The sequence below is a fragment of the Mercenaria mercenaria genome, chromosome 14 (assembly GCF_021730395.1).
Source record: "Mercenaria mercenaria strain notata chromosome 14, MADL_Memer_1, whole genome shotgun sequence".
Lineage (NCBI taxonomy): Eukaryota > Metazoa > Mollusca > Bivalvia > Venerida > Veneridae > Mercenaria > Mercenaria mercenaria.
The window spans coordinates 55119915-55144829 of NC_069374.1; the positions used below are offsets into that span (position 1 = coordinate 55119915).

Here is a 24915-nt window from a genome sequence, read left to right on the forward strand (position 1 = left end):
ACTTCACACACTTATTCACTGTGATAAACTGACTTACATTGTACAGGTTCCATAACTCTGTTTTGCTTTTTTACAAAATTATGCCCCTTTTTTGACTTAAAAATTTTTGGTTAAGGTTTTGTATGTAAGCTGGTATCTCAGTAACCACTTGTGGGAATGGATTGAAACTTCACACACTTATTCACTGTGATAAACTGACTTACATTGCACAGGTTCCATAACTCTATTTTGCTTTTTTACAAAATTATGCCCCTTTTTCGACTTAGAATTTTTTGGTTAAGGTTTTGTATGTAAGCTGGTATCTCAGTACTCACTAATTGGAATGGATTGAAACTTCACACACTTGTTCACTGTCATAATCTGACATACACAAAGCAGGTTCCATAACTCTATTTTGTTTTTTTACAAAATTATGCCCCTTTTTCGACTTAGAATTTTTTGGTAAAGGTTTTGTTTGTAAGCTGGTATCTCAGTATCCACTAATGGGAAAGGATTGAAACTTCACACACTTGTTCACTGTCATGGTATGACATGCAGTGCAAAGGGTCAATAACTCCACTTTGCATTTTACAAAATTATGCCCCTTTTTAAACTTAGGAGTTTTGGGTTAAATTCTTATATGTAAGCTGGTATCTCAGTACCCACTAATGGGAATGGATTGAAACTTCACACACTTGTCCACTGTCATGAGCTGATAAGCACTATGCAGGTTCCATAACCCTATTTTGCTTTTTTTAAATTATGCCCCTTTTTCGACTTTCGTATTCATTCAGTCGACAAGGCTGTTGAATAGTCAAGCGTTGCTGTCCTCCGACAGCTCTTGTTACATTAGCTTTCTTCCTGGTCCGGAATAATCTTAAGACAAAAACTGCCCTCTGTTTCATATAGACATTTTGTCTGTAACATACATAACAAGTTGATTGTGGTGTAATGAAAATGTTCAAAAATGAAGAGCCTTTGAACCTAAGAAAAAAAAAAAAAAAATTGCAAAGTTTTTGGTTTGAAGAGATTATTCAGTGAAAGGGATGATTTTCATACCAAAACAGAGGTTATTCAGTAAAAGCGATGATTTCCATACCAAGACAATTATTCACTTAAGAGGGGGTCAGGTTTTGGTATTTGTTGCACAAAATCTAAACACGCAGGACTCACTGGTAAAGTCGCCATAAAATGCCTTTAAAAGTAAAATTATAAACAGAATTTGCTCTACTTCAATCTTGTGTACTTTTATTGTGTAAATATATATATATTACTTTGTTTCATATATTTTCAGTAAGAAAGTATCCTCCGAAAGAACGTACAACGCTGTCACTTTACGAGAAAATACAGATCATACAGGAATTTGAGTCGGGTGAAACAACATCACAGCGGAAACTGGCAGAAAAATACAATATCAGTAAGTCGGCAGTAGCTGATATGATCAAAAATAGACAGCTGCTCAAGGAGCATTACGAATTTAATGCAAATACAAAAAGAAAAAGGTTTAACACGAACAGTAAATTTGCTGAGGTTAACGAACTAGTTTGGCAATGGTTCAAAACATCGCGGGAAAATGGTGTACAAATGTCAGGGCCAATGATTCAAGAAAAAGCGCTACAAATTGCGCAACATTTACAGGCGAAGGATTTCAAAGGTTCAAACGGATGGTTACACAGCTGGAGAAATCGGTACAACGTGACGTCGTACAGGGATGATTCTGCCGGATCATCAAAACAAAACTATATCAATGATTATAGTAAAGTAGAAGGGTTTAATGTAATGGCACAGGGCTCTGAAGCAACTAATGCAATTATGAACTTGGGAAGTTTGGGAAATTTGGTTAATACAAGTACCTCTGGTGAACAAACATCTGGGTTTATGAATTATCCGGAATCCGGTAATTTTCCAAACAGAGGCTATGCAGTTACAAATGATGAGAAGTCACAAAGTGAGGCAGTGGGTCATGATAACATTAAACATGAAAATGTAGCAGAATGTGGTGTGTGTGAAGAAACTGGGTCATTGTCTGCCGACTCAAAAACAACTTTAAATATACAGCCAAAATCTGATGACTATGAGGTTGAAAGTGGTATTGAAACTTTGTTGCAGACAAAGGCTTATGAAAAAATTGTGGAGAGTGCATTGTCGGAGTATGAACAACAGAATTAAGTTATTTCTCTAATTTCTGTTTAGCTGCTTGCAATGGGCTGGACTTAGTTGCCAAAATATCTGTTTCATTTTGTGCAGACAATAACTTTGACATGAAACAATCTTCTTTGTATTTGGTATAAAATGTTTACCTAAATTAGGAGGAAAGGCAAGCATGAACCAACATCCATATCTTAAAGGTCAAGGTCACACTTAGGAGTGGGGGTCAAATGTCATGTCATAACTTTCAAATGCTTTGAGCTATCTTTCTTATTTGGCAGATGAAGTGTCATGTACTAACTCCAGACTCAAAGGTCAGTTTCACATTGGGGGTCAAAGGTCATGTTAGGGTTGTCTTAGCAGCAACTTTTACATACATGGATTGGTCCAAAAATGTTTGCCTGAAGAGAAATAGTGTTGCATGCAGACTCCTGGGTCAGTGTCACACTTTGGGTTCATATGTCATTTAGGATTTGTGTCTGTGTCATAACTTTGACGTGCATGGAACTCTTTTATTATATGGAGTAGATGACTGCCTAATTTTTTTTAACAAGTTACACACTCCTGTCTCAAAAGTCAAGGTCACACTAAGGTTGTCAAAGGTCTGGCCAAAGCCATTATTATTTTTATGCCCCCGAAGGGAGGCATATTAGTTTTCAACTGTCCGTTCGTTAGTTAGTTAGTTTCGTTCGTTCGTTCGTCACAATGTTAACTTTTTGCATGAAGGCACTTTACTCGCGAACCAGTGAACCCAGGACCTTCAAACTTCACATGCTAATAGTACTTATTGAGTACACCACCCCTACAGACTATGGGGTCACCAGGTCAAAGGTCAAGGTCACAGGGGCCAATGTTAACTTTTTGCATGAAGGCACTTTACTCGCGAACCACTGCACCCAGGACCTTCAAACCTCACGTGCTAATAGTACTTATTGAGTACACTACCTCTACTGACTTTGGGGTCACCAGGTCAAAGGTCAAGATCACAGGGGCCAACGTTAACTTTTTGCATGAAGGCACTTTACTCGCGAACCACTGCTCCCAGGACCTTCAAACTTCACTTGCTGATAGTACTTATTGAGTACACCACCCCTACTGACTTTGGGGTCACCAGGTCACAGGTCAAGGTCACAAGGGCCAACATTAACTTTTTGCATGAAGGCACTTTACTCGCAAACCACTGCACCCAGGACCTTCAAACGTCACATGCTGATAGTACTTATTGAGTACACCACCCTTACTGACTTTGGGGTCACCAGGTCATAGGTCAAGGTCACTGGAGCCAACGTTAACTTTTTGCATGAAGGCACTTTACTCGCGAACCACTGCACCCAGGACCTTCACATGCTGATAGTACTTATTGAGTACACCACCCCTACTGACTTTGGGGTCACCAGGTCAAAGGTCAAGGTCACAGGGGCCAACGTTAACTTTTTGCATGAAGGCACTTTACTCGCGAACCACTTCACCCAGGACCTTCAAACTTCACATGCTGATAGTAGTTTATGAGTACACCACTGCTACTAACTTTGGGGTCACCAGGTCAAAGGTCAAGGTGCTGCGGGGGCATTTGTCACCATTAGTGACAGCTCTTGTTTTTTTAGCTCACCTGTCACATAGTGACAGGGTGAGCTTTTGTGATCGCCCTTCGTCCGTCCACAATTTCTTGTCTGCACGATAGTGGTTTCATTTATGATTTTATTTTAACCAAACTTGCACACAACTTGTATCACCATAAGATCTTGGTTCCTTTCTTGAACTGGCCAGATCCCATCATGGGTTCCAGAGTTATGGCCCCTGAAAGGGCCAGAATTAGCTATTTTGACCTTGTCTGCACACTAGCAACTTTATTTATGATTTGATTTTTACCAAAGCACACAACTTGTATCACTATTAGATCTTGGTTCCTTTCTTGAACTGGCCAGATTCCATTATGGGTTCCAGAGTTATGGCCCCTGAACGGGCCAAAATTAGCTATTTTGACCTTGTCTGCACAATAGCAGCTTCATTTATGATTTGAATTTAATCAGACTTGCACACAACTTGTATCACCATAAGATCTTGGTTCCTTTCTTGAGCTGGCCAGATCCCATTATGGGTTCCAGAGTTTTGGCCCCAGAAAGGGCCAGAATTAGCTATTTTGACCTTGTCTGCACAATAGCAGCTTCATTTATGATTTGATTTTAACCAAACTTGCACACAACTTGCATCACTATAAGATCTTGGTTCCTTTCTTGAACTGGCTAGATTCCATTATGGGTTCCAGAGTTATGGCCCCTGAAAGGACCAGAATTAGCACTTTTCTGTGGTATAACATGGATGGTACCTCCAATTTTTAGGTGTATTTTGACATATCTGTACCATGTAAGATTTTTTTTTCTTTTTGCTTAAATTTATTTACTTTGTTGTTCCTGTCCTTTGGACTTAGATATTTTTTCTGAGGACCTTCTTGTCCTCAAGTGCAATGATAACAGGTGAGCGATTTAAGGCCATCATTGCCCTCTTGTTTTAATTGGTAGAAATAATTCTCTCTGTGAAGCAGAGTATTGCCATAAGACACAGTTCCCTATTTCAAAAGTCAAGGTCACACAAAGGGTCAAAGGTCATGTCAGATCTTGCCATGGCTTAAGTTTGTATAGACCTTTTCTCTATGGTTGAAATATGTAAGTCAGGCAGTGTGTCAACAAATAATAGACATCATTGTCATTTTTGTCCTTTTGGTATTAACATTCTGGTACATGATGTACATTTTACAGCATTTTGATAGATTCTTATTATGTGATGTATTTTTGCCCTTTATTTACAGGTAATTTTATTATGAATGAAATTTGAATACTTAAGACTTTATATTTTTCTACAATGAGTAATGTTTTATATTCTAGAATTAAATATGTATAATATACAAGATTTTGCCTATTGTAGAGAAGAAAATACAGTTTGATGTAATGTACATATTATTAAGTAGAATATTATAAAAAGGAATAAGAAGTGTGTCTGTTTTTAGTTACGGGTGAACCAGTGCAACATGTAAACAAAATGTTCATGGATGTTCTATTATCATTTGTTGCATGCCTTCAAACAAACACTGCCATATTGTTGTCTTTGTTGCATGTCAGTGGCGAGCCTTGAATTAGTGGTCATTAGCATCACTATATTTGCACTAGGGCTTATCCCAAGTACCAACGTAGCCCTGGGAGTGCTTGTATCCATGTAAGGCACATCAATAAATGAGTTATTCTGGTTATTGGCTTCGGCTGCAGGATTCTGTCATATTCATACTATTTATGGTACGATATCTATTAACCACATTGCAGCAAAAAAAAAAAAAAAAATGAAAATCCCTTTAACAAATTAAGTGGATGAAATGGTGATACATGGACAGACATTTGATGTGAACACTAGAGTTTGAACAACAAGTAGAATCATAGCATCTTAGCAATAGTCTACACAACCTGATTCATAAATACTTCCTAAAATGTATTGAAAATGACTGTAGATGTCTGTGGTGAAAGGTGTACCATTTATGCTATATATACCTGTCAGCACTAATTTCTTCAAAAGGAACATGCCATTATAAGATATAATATAAATAAAAGTTCATTTTTCGAAAATACGGATAAGTGGAAGTGCAAGTTATTAGTGATCTGGGCTTTATTTCACTGAAGTATTAGTGTGATAATATTCCACTCCCACTGTCCAAGAGGTGTATAGATATGCTCATTGTTAGGCAATCTGTCAAATAGAACACTCGTAATCGTTCCTGATTAATAACCCAGGTACCCGCTTAGATAAATGCTTTGGCCGTCAGTAGTGTCGGATGATCGCATGTGCTCATTTGGTGACCTTTGACCTGTCATCAGTTTTGGAATCACTAAAATTGTTGTCTGCTCAATAACTAAAGATCTTTTAATCAAATTTCATATGATGGTTGCCAGTGGTCAGTAAATGAACACTGAAGGGGTTATAAGCAGTTATTACTAATTTAGTGAAAAATGCATGTGCCTACTGCTTTTTAACTTTATAAATTTCTTGCCTGGGATAAACGGATGTCCGCTAATGTTTTGGGGCCAATATGTCAAAGGTCACGCTGATATTGAAACTGAATTATTATTATTATTATTATACCAGATTTATATAGCGCCCTTTTCATGATAACACGTTCAAAGGCGCTTTACATACGGCAAACACAGCCACGCACAATTCATCCTCTACTAGTACGACACAAAGCGATCTGACCAGAGGGACACAGTGAGACAAAGCTCCCAGAAAACAGATTTTCCTGTAGACTTCGCCTCCAGTCAGATTGTCATCAGCTCTACAGAATTCCAGCGTGATATTTGATCCCATTCATGACATGAAAATACACACTTCAGCATTTAAGGGAAACACTGATAATATCAAAAGCATGCAATTTTATTTTAAATATTTTAGGAATGTTGAGACCAAAAACGTAACGGCAATCAAAACAGCCACTGTTTTCCTTGCTTTCATCTGATTAAATTTATGTTTTACGATATCTAAATGTGGTCTGTTCACCATGTGTATAGAACTGGGAATTCCTAACAGCCCAACTATTGTGTTTATAAATTAAGGATATTACATGAGTGTCTTTTCATATTGACTTTATATTTAAACCAAGTTGAATAAAATGTAAGATAAGAGGCTCTGACGAGTTAAAAAAAAACTCGGTGTAGAAAGACACAAATATATGTTAGCTTTTCCTACTGGTCCATCATAATTTCTTCTTTCTTTACCTATTACAGACCAAGTCAATGGGACAAACGGTTTCTAACATCAAGGTTTCATTATACTAAACTAAAGTCTGTCTCATTTTATTTTGAACCTCTGGTAACTTGCTCACAGTTGGCAACGTATGAGCTACTTAACATGAAAGAATAAAACAAACTTTGTGCGAAACTTACAGGATTTACTTGCACGGTAGGCCCCACAGATTAAGCAGTTATTTCGAGCTTGGTCAAAAGTTCCAGCTGCCATCTAAGTTCAATGCAATTAATGACTGAAAATGTACGGTCTCAATATAATTTTAATTGAGTTGATAAATTCAGATAATGGATTTTTGTGTGAAAACTTTTTGACCTGGAAGCTGGGCATTGATATGGAATCGATTTGTAGGATTTAAGGATTTATTAAAGGAATTTATAACAGTGATTAAATATTTCAAATGTTTTGTTTTTCCAAATGCCACAATCCTCTTGAATACTAGTAGTAATGCCTTATCACCCTTGTTATCCAGATAATACGAAATGATGTGATAATTCCAAAAGGCTACAAACTGGAGGAAATGTCAAACTTGGTATGGACATTGTTTATGTCAATATTTTCTTATTACTCATTCTGATTGTTTAAAGTATTATTATAATAACTGATTCAACATGGTTTATAAGCTGTACCATTTGCACTAAACAATTTGAATATGGGACATATGATAGGTCATATCCAGCTTTAATGGTGGAGGAAGACCTCAGGTGCCCTTCCATGCATTATTTCATCACGAGCGGGCACCTGGGTAGAACCACCGACCTTCCGTAAGGCAGCTGGATTAACAAAAAACTTCGATATTCTAATAGGTCTAGTATATTGCGCAGCTATGTTGCTTCCATGAATCTTAGTTGGAGCAATTCCTTCTCATATTCCTCACTATTTTTCTATAAACCATGTGTTATTTTTAAAATATGCCATAATTTTCATTTATAAATTATAATAAAGTCACGGCCTTATTCCGCATTTTGTTTTCATTACATTACTTCGTAATTAAGTGCGTCTTAAGCAGTGATGACCTCCATTAATGATCTTCTATTGCTAACATATGGTTGAAATCATACTGAATATCAATGAAGCATATAGCTCGTTCTCATTAACAAATACAGTCGAACCCGTACTGTATACTACTTCCCAATAAATGTCATAAAGCCTGCTTACTAAACTTTACCTGTCTGCAGAAACCACCTGTTCACGAAGACCAGCATTTTCCAGCATTTTCAGTTCTTTTAGTCGGATTTGACTATATCTGTATCTGAGCACCAGCCACACGACTTTTGTGTAAGTTTGTTGTTTTTTTTTGTCCCGTCTTTAATTCATTCCTTTGTTCATATTTTCGTATGAAAACGGTGGTGTCTTATATGTTTCCGGGCAATGCTAATTAAAATGAAGCATTCTATTGTCTTGAAATTTGTAGAACTAACCCGTTTTGTTTAAAAAAAAAAGTCACAGGTGAGCTTCCGAAACATTACATCATATTTAATTGTATTTTAGTATAATTACGTGTTAATAATGGCACGTTTCGGTTAGTAAAGTTGTTGAAACAATGATATGACTTTCTGGAGTTGTCATCGTTGTTTCAGACCTAATTGAAAGCAATAAATTGAAGTTTAAAAAGAATTTATATGGGTTTTGGAATCGAACTCACAAAGAAAAAAACAACAAAACAGAGCATTTGCATCAGAGGCGATTTATATGTTATTATTCTGTTTATTTACATATATTGTAAGGAGCTTATAATTTGTATGTTATTGTAAGCCTTAGGTATAACATTATTGATGCGCGTCTGATAAGTTTGATATTCGTGCTGAGTACCATGAAAAAATGTTGTGCATCTATACTTTCCTATGCTTTCCAATGTAATAATCGTTTTATATAAATGACATGATTTTGTCTGTAATACATTTGTCTGTCGTATGACAAGGCATGGCTTATCCAGGAGTTCGATTGACAAAAAATGTGTTAACTTTATTTCATTGAAAGTTTACAAGGGGTCGGTAAAAGCAATGAAGTACAATTGCCAAAATAAAAAATAGGTTAATGGTAAATAATTTCAGCTTGTCGCGGTTGTACCAAATCAACTGAATTATCAAATTCAAACTAAAATAAGTTATCATTACGGTTGATTATTTGGATGATAAAGTTGTAATACGGTCAATTGCACTACATTTTATAGATACATCGTTTAGCAATGTCAAAATCAGGACCGGTAATTTTCCGTTTATTTATCTGCCATAAAATTATTTATTTACATATATAATAGTAAATTGAAATATGATATGAGCCGTGCCATGAGAAAACCGACATAGTGGCATTGCGACCAGCATGGATCCAGACCAGCCTGCGCATCCGCTAATTGCAATATGCGGATGCGCAGGCTGGTCTGGATCCATGCTGGTCGCAAAGCCACTATGTTGGTTTTCCCATGACACGACTCAAATATAGATTAACATGATACTATACTGTTCAGGTATCGCTTGATTAGTAGAGTTAGCGACACCTTTCACAGGTTTTCTGATTTGTTATTTGTCTTCAATAAGTGACAATTTGCACACAGTGTTATAGTATATATAATTGCAAAGTACAAAAACACGTTATCAAAGCAACCTAAAAAAGCATATGTACAGTTTTGAATTTTTCAGTTTCCACAACTCAAAATATCACTTTACTGGGAATTTTCAGTACTTGTGTAAATGAGAAGGAATGAACAACACGTTTATTAGACCAGAGCAAACTCGATATTTATGTAATGTACTAAAAATTAAAAGAAAAGAAGAAAAAAAAACATAAATGATATGGTCAGGATATTCGTCCTATTTAGGAAACGTTATTTTTTGTTCGTTTTTTATTATTTTTTTTTTTTTGTCCAAAGAATTAACTATCTTTAGTATTTTAACGATATTGAATATTAATACATTTATAGATGTAAATCGACTTGTCGGCGGTATTTAAGAATATTTGACATTCAACGTTTCTATAATTAGGACCTTATTCATGCAACTTTTAAATTTTCTATAATTGTCTATAAAACACTGCAGAAACGTTTTGTCTTGAAACCTGGTTTGAATGATCAAGCGATGAACTTTGTGTATATACTTTTGTAACATCATCTTTACCTTTTACAAATTGTCTGTGGTGATAATTGATCGTGATAATGATGAAATACGGTCAATATCAAACGATATCAGTAATCATAACCAGTAATTTTCCATTTATCCAAAATATGGTACAAGGCTGTGATTCGTGAGTCTCACTTGGGGTCATAGTAAAAAGCTGATATGGTTTAAATACTTACGAACTTCTACCCTTGTTCACGGTGTATGCATACCCTGTTTTTATGATACCAGTATTGTGATTTAGTAAATGAAAATTCAATTACATGTATTTTTGTTGTTGTTGGATTTAACGGCGCACCGATAAATGATTGGTCAGATGGCGACTTTCCAGCTTAAATGGTGGAGGAAGACCGCAGGTGCCCCTCCGTGCATTATTTCATCACGAGCGGAAACCTGGGTAGAACCACCGACCTTACGTAAGCCAGCTGGATGGCTTCCTCACATGAAGAATTCAACGCCCCGAGTGAGGCTCGAACCCGAAACGATAACAGCAAGTGATTTGAAGTCAGTGACCTTTAACCACTCGACCACGGAAGATTTAAAGTAATAGAAATCATGCAATCGAGAATTATTACCATGTCTGACATTCGGCTTTGTTGATTGACAGACTCTTCGTTTAAAGTAGTTACACTGCGACTCAAAGCAGACAGACTCCGGGGGGGGGGGGGGGGGGGGGGGGGGCTATTGGGGTATAAGTGACATTTCGGCTTTTCATTTATCGTGAAATGCAATATTCTCGATACTATCTTTCCATTTGTTCCAACAGTACACACACCTTTAACACGTATAAACACTGCTATAATAAATAACAGTTTATATTGTGGCGGATAATACCAAAACGCAATATGCATTCACAGAAAGTTAGAAGCTGTCATCTACTGTGATCTAGGTGTAAGGACTTTGCATTTACTAATTTGAAATATGTAAGTTTTTATTGTGGCGGATAATACCCTCCATAGTAGTTCGTGTCGTTGCCTAGCATTCAAGTCGAAGATACACAATATACAAACAAACATTTGGCCCTCTAAATTCAGCGTTGGTTTCGAAGGAAGAAGCTTATTTTAGCATACACTCAGTTCCAAAAGAAAGTGTGCACTTAGTTTTCTGTTATTTTTTCTCGGTCATTTTCATGAAAACTTATAATGTTTGGTACCAAAATTTAAATCAGTTCGTAAACAAATTGGTGTGCATTTTAGATTTTGAGTTGCAGTCGCTTTAAGTGGTTGCTTTTAATCGAAATAGGACAGGTGTTTAAAATATTTAAACTTAAAAAAGTGCACACTTTCTTTTGAAACTGAGTATAGTAACGACCTTGTACAAACAGTGCTTAGTGGAATTAAAATAACTAAACAAGTTAAAGCATAGCAAAAGTTCCTTCTAGGGCATATCTATAAAAATATAAAATGATCATCTTGTAAAATTTTGGTTGCAATGTCTCTTTTATACTGCAAATAAATCAAGTAAGTATCTACGCTAGTTATTTAACATAAATTGTTAAATCCAACAACAAATTAAATCTGTTACCACTTTCAGTAGAGTAAATACGGCAATAAGACATTGACCCAGTCTAACGTCAGAGGTTATTTCTAAGGTCACGGAGTTTTATTGGCCAGCTTGTAATGACAACAGCTTTCGGCATCAGTAGCTCAGTCAAGTGTGACTTAATAACATATGTTATCAGTTACTATATGAATACATGATCAACACAAGTGGCAATGATCGAGACCTCTTAATCATTCTGTTAGTATTACAGAACATTTTTATAACATTAAAAGAAGACACATTTATAATAAAAACTAGTTAGTACGAAAAGTTTGTAACCTAATTAAAGAAATAATACACGTGCCATAACGATATGTTTGCAGCCTGATTAAAGAAACGATGCACGTGTCATAACTATGTGTTTGCAAAAACATTAAAGAAATGATACACGAGTGCTTTCTACAACAATCTGAAAGACTGGTTCTAGAGTTTGCAAGCTTTTTTCAACTAAATTTTTGACAAGGATACCAATTTGACTGAAGTACATGATCTTACTGTCAAGGTAAGATCTGAAAACCAAACGTTCAAGTTCTTTTCTCCAATATTACAGTTTTGTTAACCAATCAGGGTAATCGTTCTTAGTAGTCTCCTCAGCAAAACAGTGCAGAAATTATCTCTGTGGAAACAGTTTACTAAAAATATATTATTCATTTAATCCGATGAAACATACTTCTTAATGTACATCTGAAACATTCGTGTTTTGCCCACTCGCGAGTTACATGATATCTCTGGCTTATTTAGTGAGCAATGGTAGGAAAATCATGCCATAATAGATAAATATTAGTTACAGTATCTATGTATGGTAAAAAGTAGTGAATACATAATTGCTGCAAACGTTTGAATATAGCCTGAATAATTATGAAATAGTTCAAATAAACAACGAATAAAACAGTGGTTTTTCTTTTCTGCAGGGCTTCATTACACCACTTAAAAAATTTATCTTAGAAGTTGACATGTCTTTTTCTAAACGCATGTCACGATCAAAATCAAATACTGTTGTTGATATAGATGCATATGCATTCCTGAAAATATAAATATACCTTACATAGATAAAATGAAGAAAACAATTTGTGTTGACCCAATATCATTAAGAAAGAAAAGTATCGATTACACGCGTAGAAAAAATTAAAATAGAGAACAAAACTGGGATAGTAGGGAGTCCCTAAAGTGACATCTATATGTAACATTGAGGTCTGTCTCATAGAAACGTATCACGTAAATTTGAAACAGAAAATGATATAATAGGGGATTTATCCACGGCGCGAAGCGCCGGGATGAAAATCCCCGAGACGGTAACGTCCGTATATAGTTATTCGTCTTTGTTGTCTGCATATACTGAGACAATTTTTTCGATGTTTTCCGGTTCCGGTTTATATACACACCGCAGACTGGTTGTCTGCATGAACATCCGAGCACCCCGATTTTACTTCTTTTTCGTAATGAAAACTGTACATGCAACTGAAAAACACTTTTTGAACAGTAAGGAAGTGTAAAGGCCGCCAAGTTTCTGCGTGGAGTGCAAACAAACAAAAAAAATCCTAAAAGCTAGTGCGAGAACGCTGAATGACGTCACCGTCACGGCTTCCGTAAATTTTGCAAAGTATGATATTCGCTGTAAGAGGTATGATGACACTAATTTTTCAGTTTAGAGCAAAGTTTCACTTTCTTGAGCGTTGAATATTTCTTTCTAAGCGGATATAAAAAGATAAATCCCCAATGCTAGGCGGTGCCTTAATTCATATTATCTAACACCCCAGTCACACATACGGCGCTGATAACTACGTCAAGCTACGGATAGAAACGTAGTAATCCGTATCGATCCGTGTCTGAGCCGTACCTCAATGTAGTATTCCGTATCAATCCGTACCAACACTTAGTCAAACGTATTCAAGACATATCCCAAACTTGCAAGTTTCTTCAACTTTTGAACATGCCCAAAAGTTTGAGCTAGCCGTAACCATTTAAGCGTGACTCTAGCCTAACTTGGTTGAAACTTATTCTTCCATAGTTAAACGTACTTAACGTAGTTATCCCGTACTGAAACGTACCTTGCCGTAGTTTGACATGATGTTAAAGATAATCGTAATGAAAACGCTGGCTACACGTGGCCTATTTATATGAAACTTACCGGCCCTTAATACGAACGTAATCATGAAAATTGATCCGTAGCTGAACGTAGTTATCCTAGGTTGCCCGTACTTAAACGTAGTTCAACATAGTTCACTGCAGACCCATCCACGTGCTGGGCAAGTTGACAGGCGCAGTAAAACGTAGTACAACGTAGTACGCCGTACCAATACGTACTTATTCACGTCCTGTATCTTTTTGGTCCCCGTTTCTCGCCAATTTTCCCGTATTAAGACGTACCGCTCCGTACTTCTCCGTGTCTGCACTCCCACAGGCCAGTCCCATCTGCACCGTACCTCAACGCACGGACATATCCGTTTGTGTGACTATAGCTTTAAGAGATCTTTCTTACGGGGCTCTGTATAAGCATTTACAACAAAGAGTGCAATAAATGTGGACATTTTGTACCTTTTTAAACCACAATAAACTATAACACTTTTAATATTTCATGTTTGGCAATGCCATTGTGTGCCTTAAATAATTCATCGTTTGTGTTACTTTATATTACGGTATATCTACTCAACTCTGTGCAGTTAGATAATTTAGATAATCAAACTTGTTGTCCTCGTTCAGTATATCAGCAAGGTTATTGATACCGTGTGATTACATCTAATTTTGAACCTTGAGGACAACATTTACGTTACAGCTTTTAACATATAGTCTTAATTGACATATTTTACAAGATGATATACAATCCACCAAATACAGTAAAACTCTTTTTGTCCAGAAATCTCATGGTGCGGAGTCATTTTCAGACATTCATATTTTGGATTTTAACTTATTACTGACTTGTTTATATACTCGTATACAAGGGAGTTCTGTCTGTATGCTAGGATATTAGAACATTAAAGATATGTTTTGTTGCATAACCATAATTTTCATACGGCAATACTAACTATCTTACTCTTACATTATTTCACATTGAACAGTATCGTTTACAGCAGTTTCTGAGATGTACAGTTGATAGTGTTTTTTTTTCGTTTACACTGTACAATTATTAATGGAGATAAAACTATCTTGTGTTTCGTAATACCATAAGAATTTCCGAATATATTCGATCATACATTACAGCACATGCGTATAAAATGGGATCCGGACATTTGCCCCCAAGGACATTTGCCCCCCCCCCCTCCCCCAATAAAAAAGTGGACTGCTGGACATTTGCCCCCCAGTTGAAATGGTAGATAGGACATTTGCCCCCAGTGCTTATTTCTGAAACGGACATTTGCCCTCCAATATTTTTGTCCCAAAGTGATTTTTTAGAAACTAAGTAGAAGATAATTATCATATTGTAGATAACAATGTCTTTGTTTCTTACATCTTTCTAGTAGATAATTGCCAAATTAACAAGTTTGAGTGTTAAAAACATTTCACAAATTAAAAAATTATATGATTGTTACGCAATCCTTACGTGTATCAGTGCTATACACTGGGCACGTTAAAGAACCAGGCTGTCTATTCGAAACGAGCTAGGCTAAGGCTGCATTTGAACTATGTAAAGCGCCTTTGAACGTGAAATTGATCATGAAAAGGGCGCTATATAAATCTGGTAATATATATAATATATATATTATGAGCACTTTTATAACTCAATAATAGGCTATTATTTACCTTAACACCTGAATGTAATTCACATATTCATTGCCTTTTAGAGTAATTTTGATAATAAAACAACATAACACACAGTATATCTACTGGCACATAGGACAAAAATACTGGTGTGTGTGTGTGTGTGGGTGGGGGGGGGGGCAAATATCCAACCTTAAAAATAAGAAATGGGTGGGGGGGGTGCAAATGTCCTATCTGCCATTTCAACTGGGGGGCAAATGTCCGGTAGTACATTTTTTCATTGGGGGGCAAATGTCCTGGGGGCAAATGTCCTACAATCCTATAAAATTATAGTTCAAGAAAAAACTGCAATTTGATTTCTATTGAAAGATAATCTTTGCAGTTTATGCCTAAAAACAAAACGTTTTAATGTTACAACGCCGATAAAATACATTTACACTTTGCTCGAAATTTTCCATATATATCAGCTTACTTCATAGTAGAACTAAGTTGCAAACAGTGTGTATAGGAGGTGGTTTGATTTAAACATTACTTCTGCTATTTTTTTCTGACAATATCTATGTACTGGCGAATTATGGGAATATCTAAATTATAACACAATGTAAGGATCTTCATTTCCATCAGGACACAGTAATATCAAAGTTATATTTAAAGACCCACAGCGACCTACTTTTTCTCCTCCCACACGAACTTCGTGCAAATCCTTCTGGTAGTACTGGTATAATACAGCTATTCTACAATATGACTTGTGGACAATTTAAGTTCTCCCTTAATGAATGTGTTTTCACAATTTAATCTGACTGGTGTAACCTCACTTTAATACATTAAGTACTGTTCATACTACTGCATTAATTTAACAATATATTATGACATTAAACACTTAATTTACATTTGAGCCGCATCCGCGCAGTCTGGTAAGGATCCATGCTGTTCGCTTTCAAAGCCTATTGCAATTAGAGAAACCGTTAGCGAACAGCATGGATCCTGACCAGACTGCGCGGATGCGCAGGCTGGTCTGGATCCATGCTGGTCGCAAACCCACTATGTTGGTTTTCCCATGGCGCGGCTCGTTTGTCTTATTCTTTTCCACTGAAAATCATTACGTTCATTTCGTACGAACAGCAAAACAAAAGGCGAGAAATTTTCGTCACCGTTGCTTAGTAATAACGGACTGCTTTTTGACGACGTCCGCGTAGCCAGGGAGAATGTTCCTTACATGACACCGCAGTTGACCAGTCTGGTGAACAGAATGGCTGGGAAGCTGATTTTAACGTTAAATGCCACACAATTTGTGCAATTTATAATATCAATTTGTTTACAAATGGAAAGGAAATATAATGCATATATAAAAAATAAAATTAGTTTTCTTCGGTGTTCATGAGAAATGAAGACACAATAAGATCAGAAAACTAAACATGGATTTTCCGATACTTTTCTTCCGTTCATTTCGCATGAACACCGAAAAAAATTTAATATATGTCACTGTCAATTTGTAACTAGATACCTGTTTTTTTTCTCATTTTTCTTTATGCAAATCATTTACAATTATTGTCATGGAAATACAAAAGAATTCAGCTATTTTGGGGTTCGTCTTTAATATTTGACCCCATGCCTAATCGTCCTAATGGACAAAGCGTCCAATATTGATTGAATTACAATCATGTCATCTAATTTCTGTAATAAGAAAGCATGGCTTGGCTATAACGTAGCGTTAAATGGCAACAGTTACTGAATTAAGCCAAAGGACGTAAGCGGTGGAAGCGACGAACACTATGACATCGTAAATCTATTTTCATATCTTTAATATTTCCGATTGATTTTGTACTTTTTCAATCAAAATAAAGGTTAATTTTGTTCACAGACAATGCTACCCTAGCATGTCTGTCATAGCCCAAGTAGTTATCCGTTTTCCGTCTGTTAGTGTACCAAGCGAGTAGAGTAAAATGGTTTGTAATATCAAAAGGTTCATCAGTGTACAAAATTGAGATCAAACAAATTCAAATGTCAGTCAAGTATATCATCACATGATGCTAGATTGATAACCATTAGTATATAAATACACTACCCACAGTGTGCGTAATACTTAAAGTCAGATATGTTAACTCTGTAATTAGTGCAATTTGAACGAAGACATTTGGATTGAAGCAGAATGAGTGTTATATGTGGATAAAATGTTTAGTAAGTACACTGTACTTTAAAATAAATTGTTCATCGTCATTAACATTATTATCATCACCACCCTCATCATCATAATCACGATTGGGCCTCCGTAGCCGAGTGGATGGGGTCGCTGACTTCAAATTACTTGCCCCCAACCGATATGGGTTCGAGTATCTCTTGGGGCGTTGAAGTCTTCATGTGAAGAAGCCATCCAGCTGGCTTGCGGAAGGTCGGTGGTTCTACCCAGGTGCACGTTTGCTATAAAATAAAAAGTAAATTTAATTTATTGGTTTTCCCCGCCGAATGGCTTCGTTGTGGAATAGCAAAAATATCCGGCAAAAAGTTTAGAATGTTACTAAGAAGCAAATAATCTTATTGGTCGGGATTAACAGAAAACAAATGTCTTAAGTGTACGTAATAAATGTATATTACATTTTGATCCTGACTAATGAAATTATTTTGGATGAAATATGCTGCTATAATAATTTCAGCTTTTAGAATTATATGTAGTTATCTAAAATGTGAACTTTAAGGGTAATTAGAATGAAATATTCTATTTGAGAAGTTGGCACATTTGAACTTAAAAGAATAGATGTCCCTTAAATAGAACACAATCAAGTAAGAAATCTGGAACGTGGGTGGTGGAAGGGCTGGGGAATGGGTGGGTGTTTGTGGTAACCGTTACAACTTCAAAAAATAGAAAAACCTTGTGACCTCTCTAGAGGCCATAATTTTCAATGGATCTTCATGAAAATTGGTCAGAATGTTCATCTTGATGATATCTAGGTCAAGTTCGAAACTGGGTCACGTGCGGTCAAAAACTAGGTCAGTAGGTCTAAAAATAGAAAAACCTTGTGACCTCTCTAGAGGCCATATATTTCACAAGATCTTCATGAAAGTTGGTCAGAACGTTCACCTTGATGATATCTAGGTAAGTTCGAAACTGGGTCACGTGCTGTCAAAAACTAGGTCAGTAGGTCAAATAATAGAAAAACCTTGTGACCTCTCTAAAGGTCATATTTTTCATGGGATCTGTATGAAAATTGGTCTGAATGTTCATCTTGATGATATCTAGGTCTAGTTCGAAACTGGGTCACGTGCGGTCAAAAACTAGGTCAGTAGGTCTAAAAATAGAAAAACCTTGTGACCTTTCTAGAGGCCATATATTTCACAAGATCTTCATGAAAATTGGTCAGAACGTTCACCTTGATGATATCTAGGTCAAGTTCGAAACTGGGTCACGTGCCATCAAAAACTAGGTCAGTAGGTCAAATAATAGAAAAACCTTGTGACCTCTCTAGAGTCCATATATTTCACAAGATCTTCATGAAAATTGGTCAGAACGTTCACCTTGATGATATCTAGGTCAAGTTCGAAACTGGGTCACGTGCCATCAAAAACTAGGTCAGTAGGTCAAATAATAGAAAAACCTTGTGACCTCTCTAAAGGCCATATTTTTCATGGGATCTGTATGAAAGTTGGTCTGAATATTCACCTTGATGATATCTAGGTCTAGTTCGAAACTGGGTCACGTGCGGTAAAAAACTAGGTCAGTAGGTCTAAAAATAGAAAAACCTTGTGACCTCTTTTGAGGCCATATATTTCATGAAATCTTCATGAAAATTTGTCAGAATGTTCACCTTGATGATATCTAGGTCAAGTTCGAAAGTGGGTCACGTGCCATCAAAAACTAGGTCAGTAGGTCAAATAATAGAAAAACCTTGTGACCTCTCTAGAGGCCATATTTTCCATGGGATCTGTATGAAAGTTGATCTGAATGTTCATCTTGATGATATCTAGGTCAAGTTTGAAAGTGGGTCACGTGCCATCAAAAACTAGGTCAGTAGGTCAAATAATAGAAAAACCTTGTGACCTCTCTAAAGGCCATGTTTTTCAATGGATCTTCATGAAAGTTGGTCTGAATGTTTATCTTGATTATATCTAGGTCAAGTTCGAAACAGGGTCATGTGCGGTCAAAAACTAGGTCAGTAGGTCTTAAAATAGAAAAACCTTGTGACCTCTCTAGAGGCCATACTTGTAAATGGATCTCCATAAAAATTGGTCAGAATGTTCACCTTGATGATATCTAGGTCAAGTTCGAAAGTGGGTCACGTGCCATCAAAAAGTAGGTCAGTAGGTCAAATAATGAAAAAACGTTGTGACCTCTCTAGAGGCCATATTTTTCATGGGATCTGTATGAAAGTTGGTCTGAATATTTATCTTGATGATATCTAGGTCAAGTTTGAAACTGGGTCAACTGCGATCAAAAACTAGGTCAGTAGGTCTTGAAATAGAAAAACCTTGTGACCTCTCTAGAGGCCATACCCTTGAATGGATTCATGAAAATTGGTCAGAATGTTCACCTTGATGATATCTAGGTCAAGTTTGAAACTGGGTCACGTGCGATCAAAAACTAGGTCAATAGGTCAAATAATAGAAAAACCTTGTGACCTCTCTAGAGACCATATTTTTCAATGGATCTTCATGAAAATTGCTCAGAATTTTTATCTTGATAATATCTAGGTCAAGTTCAAAACTGGGTCACATGAGCTCAAAAACTAGGTCACTATGTCAAATAATAGAAAAAACGACGTCATACTCAAAACTGGATCATGTGGGAAGAGGTGAGCGATTCAGGACCATCATGGTCCTCTTGTTTATTCTAGTAGGGCATCCATTTATAAAAAAAGATTGTATGGTTTTGTGTCCATCTATTTTTCAGGGTTCTGCTAAATTGTCAGTAATGACATAGGTTCAGTTCATGGAAAAAATGATTTAAAAAATAATCAAGGCCTTCGAGTGGTTTATCATCTGATTTACCACGGTTCAGAGTTGAGATGCGTAGGAATTGAGCCACGAGGGCGTTAGCCTGAGTGGTTAAATACTGAAGCATCTGAACGATGAACCATGGTAAATAAGACGATAAATCACAAGAAGGCCTTGATTGTTTTCATTCTGACATGCTCATTGAAATGTTTTAATAAATATTATGCAGGACTTCATTTACCCGAGGAGTAATGTATTGGACGTCATGCGGCAATTTGACATCATGATTGACGTCATAATGCACTCTTACCGGTCTCAACCGTTGTTTATCGCAGAATATACAGAGCTTGATTTCCTTCTTTTTTTAACTGGAAATCAAACCGAGTCATGTTAGAATAGATGATTTACCATTATACACAGAAAATAATGGCATTATAATATCGTATTTTTGGCCTTCTTTGTTTAGTACTAATACTGAGAAAAACTAATCAAGTTGTGCTAGTCATATCCCTACGAAACAGCCTCTTACACAAAAATCTTGAAATTTCATGCTCTCAAAATTAAACCTTTACCCTGCTAAATTTCTAAAATGGACTGGTCCATCATTCAATTTTAACAGTACCACTTACTATCTTATTATTCAAAGGGGAGTTCACTGAAAATTTACTGACTGAATAGCGAACAGTGCAGACCATGATCAGACTGCACGGATGAATCACTTGCTGCCAGCAGGCTGAAGGTTACAGATTTCACAGTAAATTTCAGATAATTAACTTTTATTCATAAATTACTACAGACATAACCCCATTTATAATCACCTTGTTGTTGCTATTTCAGTTAGAAGAAATGGCTGCAGAGACAGGGGAAGAGTCTATCATTATGATGGCGAACAGCAGCACGGGCACAACATCGTGTCTTGCTTCAAATAATGCCAAATGTTTCATTGAGCAACATACTGACATCCAAAATCAGTTCCTGTCTTACTGTCTCAGTGGTATGTACCTTCATAAGGGAATATTTTTGATTCTTAAAAAGTTTGTGACACAGCAGAAGTTGTTTTACATGGAAGCATGGGCATGTTGCAGGTAACTTTATGAAAGTGTGAGAAACTTGATACTTGGTCAATGATTGCATTTAACATGTTTAACCTATTTTATGTAAGATTTCGCGCATGTTTGATTTAGTGGTAAATTCACATTTACATTGTAATGTGGCAAAGTTAACCACCTATACAAAATTTAAATATCTATCAAGTGGAACAGTTTAGTCTTTATTTAAGTTCTGGTTTAAGCGTTATGGCACAGCTCTTTCCCCCTCTTACTTCACCCATGAAACATTGGAACTCATTTCCTAACTTACTGCACACATGAAATACATTACCTCTCTGACCAGTCACAAGAAACAATAAAACATTCCTTAAGTAAACAGTCACTAGAAACATTGAAACACATCCCCTTACTGACCAATCAGATGAAATATCAAAATGCATTTCTAAACTCGCAAGAAATTTTGAAACACATTCTCTAATTGACCAATCACAACAAACATTGAATCACAAACGCTAATTCACCAGTCACAAAAAAAATCAAAACACATTCCCTAACTGATCAATTACAAGAAACATTGAAACACATTCCCTAACAAAGCAATCATAGGAAACATTGAAACACAATCCCTAACTGGCTGGTCACAAGAAATATCTAAAAGCATTCTCTAACTGACCAATCACAAGAAACATTGAATCACAGTCTCTTTTTCACCAGTCACAAGAAAAATCAATACTCATTCCCTAACTGACCAGTCTCAAGAAATGTTGAAACACATCCTCAAACCGAACAGTCACAAGCACAATCCTTAACTGACCAACCACAAGATACTTTGAAACACATTTCCTAACTGACCAGTCATAAGAAATATCTAAACACATTCCCTTACTGACCAATCATAAGAAACACTGAAACACATCCCTTAACTAGCCAATCATAAGAAACATTGAAATACATTCCCTAACAAACCAATCACAAGAAATATCTAAACACATTCTCTTACTGACCAATCACAAGTAATATTTAAACACATTCTCTTACTGACCAATCACAAGTAATATTTAAACACATTCTCTTACTGACAAATCGCAAGAAATATTTAAACACATTCTCTTACTGACCAATCACAAGAAATATCTAAACACACACATTCTCTTACTGACAAATCACAAGAAATATCTAAACACATTCTCTTAGTGACCAGCCACAAGAAGCATTTAGTCTAAATAATGAGACCTCGGGTAGACCAGTTTTACATTCTAATATTTGACGTTGTCTACCTAGAGGGGGATGTCAGAGGTGGGTATCGACCAGTCAAAAAAAATATAACAATCACTGTGTACAATTATTTGGACTGAAGAAACATGGAATCTTATTTCTGATGAAAACATGTTCCCTTACTGACCAATCACAAGAAACAGTAAAGCACATTCTCTTACTGACTTTCCATTATTGGCCTATAACAAAAAAAATGAACATTCCCTAACTGACTAGTCATCAATGAAAAAAGTATTTCTCCCATCCGATCAGACCTTCCATATCTATCAACACTTTGATCATTGTATTATATATGCTAATGATTTGATTTTAGTACATTTTAGAAAATGATTAAATGTAGTTACAAGATACCATTTGCTGTAAGGTCATACTGGAAGATAGAATAAATGATTTATTTTAGGTTTTCCAAGTGCAGTTGGTGGAGAAATGAGAACCCCAAAGCCAGCTAAGAGGAAACAAAAGAATGTTCCAAAGGGTATAAAGACTCCGAAACAGGCTAAACATAGTGATATATCTTCTCTATCTGCAAATAATTCAGACAGTACAATATCAGAGTCTGTTCAAGGAGGAAGTGAAGAAACTGGATCAGCCATGCCTGCTGATAACGTGCCTGAGGGAGGTCCATCTCAGCAGCCATCACTGATTCTCGGAGTTTATCCAGACAATATAGAAGATGAAAACTTGAACAAATCTGAAATGAATTCTAGTGTGAACAGTGAACTTAATGAGCCAGTAACAAATGTGAAAGAAGAACCTTTGTCTGATACGGGTATGATAAACAACTTAACAAATACCTGTATCAAAACTGAACCTCTGTTACACACAGATACTTTTCCACAGGGGTCACAATCTCAAGGAAGTGAATTTTCAGAAACAGTTATGTTATTGTAGATTAGGAAATTGTTGAATTTGGTTTTACTTGCGAAGAATTACTTTACGGTCCAAAAATGCTTGCAATATTTATAACTAAGAACTGATAACTCCAGTCATTAAAATACTAGAGACAGTGCTGTTCAATGCAGTCAAACCTGTGTTAAAGACCACCTCTGAACAGAGACCACCTGGCTCTAAAGACCACAGTCATGTTTTGTTTCCCATTTTAACATTAACAGTGCATTTTAACCTGTGAATAAAGAATAAAGACCACATTTTGGCTCTCCCAAGGGTGGTCTTTACAGACGGGTTTGACTATACTTATCCCCGGATTAAACCCAGGGGGTATACTGGAGTCACCTAGTTGATGGATTTTTTTGTCTGTGCTCTTATGTTAACTCATGAAAGGATGGAAGGATTGATTTCATTTTGGTAAACAGGTGCATGATCTTACCTGAAAGGAGGATTTTGGTTACTTTTTACTTACCATTGCCAGATTTAAGCCCCTTTTTGACAAACTTGGCAAAATGTTGATGTCTGTTCAATAACACGTGAAATGATGAATGGTCCTATAATTCAATTCATTTTTGGTAGGCAGGTACTTGATTAAAAATACAAGCCAAGTTTGATTTTTGTCACAATCCACCAAACATTGGTCCCTTTTCGACCCTTTGGTTTGTCTGTTCAAAAACTTAAACAGACAAAAAGACAAACTTCATTTTACCATTATAAACATTTTACCCATGGCAAAGCCAAGATAAATGGGCACTTTCATATTCCCCTGTGTTATATGTTGATTTCTGACAATATTTAAGGAATACAATATCATCTTATTCTTTTTTAAAAAGACATTTATAAGGGCTTTCTGGTGATGTATGGTTTATCATACTTTTGTTAAGTATTTTTTTATTTACAAGGGTTGCAGAGTCGAAAAATGGCTCATTTTTAATCGTTATGCTGTTGCACGGAAAATTCATTACTTTTTGACCATTTATTTAATTACTATTTTAGTCTGTTACAGTTTTTATTTCAAGTTTTCAAACTTCAAATGACATTCAGGTAAGACTTACTTTTTACAGATTTGAAATTGGTCCGAAAATATTGAAGATATTTATAAATAACTAATTCCATCACTTCTTTATGCGATGATGGTTTTTACCTGCTCTGTTTCTACGAAGGGAATACCAAAGTTATTCTTTAAACTGGCAGATATAATCATTATAATCATGAAAAAGAAACACATCTGCCAGCATCTAAAAGCAAGATATTGATTTGCACTACATTATTTTCTGAAAAATGATAGCTGAATCTTGACATTTTTATGTAGAGTCCGTAGCCCCATTTTCAACAGTGTACCGCTTGCACAAAAACAAGAGCAATATAAAAATGAACCTTTGATTACTTTCGTGTTATCCCACATACTAACTACAGAAAAGACATTTCTTCAGAGAAGAAGCAGAAAAAAGTTTTGAATAAAAAATGGTTGTCCGTAGCCCGGTAGAGTCCGTAGCCCCACCATATTCATGCAACTA

General features: G+C 36.1%; 2 protein-coding genes across 4 annotated transcripts in view; both read left to right on the forward strand.

Moving 5' to 3' along the window:
• LOC123527550 (uncharacterized) overlaps positions 1–5328 on the forward strand; it is a 49003-nt gene extending 43675 nt beyond the window's left edge. The window contains exon 6 of one of the 3 annotated variants that reach the window (XM_053523554.1): positions 1274–1408. In XM_053523554.1, coding sequence (XP_053379529.1) covers positions 1274–1276 — 3 coding nt within the window. In that variant the 3' untranslated portion in view covers positions 1277–1408. Of the gene's footprint in view, positions 1–1273 lie in introns of all 3 variants that reach the window. The other 2 variants (XM_053523549.1, XM_053523557.1) reach the window with 2 other exon arrangements.
• Positions 5329–21028: 15700 nt separating this feature from the next.
• Positions 21029–24269, forward strand: LOC128548286 (uncharacterized). Its single transcript, XM_053522769.1, has 2 exons — positions 21029–21180; positions 22911–24269. The coding sequence occupies exons 1-2, from the start codon at positions 21033–21035 to the stop codon at positions 23399–23401; spliced, it is 639 nt and encodes a 212-aa protein (XP_053378744.1). The 5' UTR covers positions 21029–21032; the 3' UTR covers positions 23402–24269.
• Positions 24270–24915: the final 646 nt, after the last annotated feature.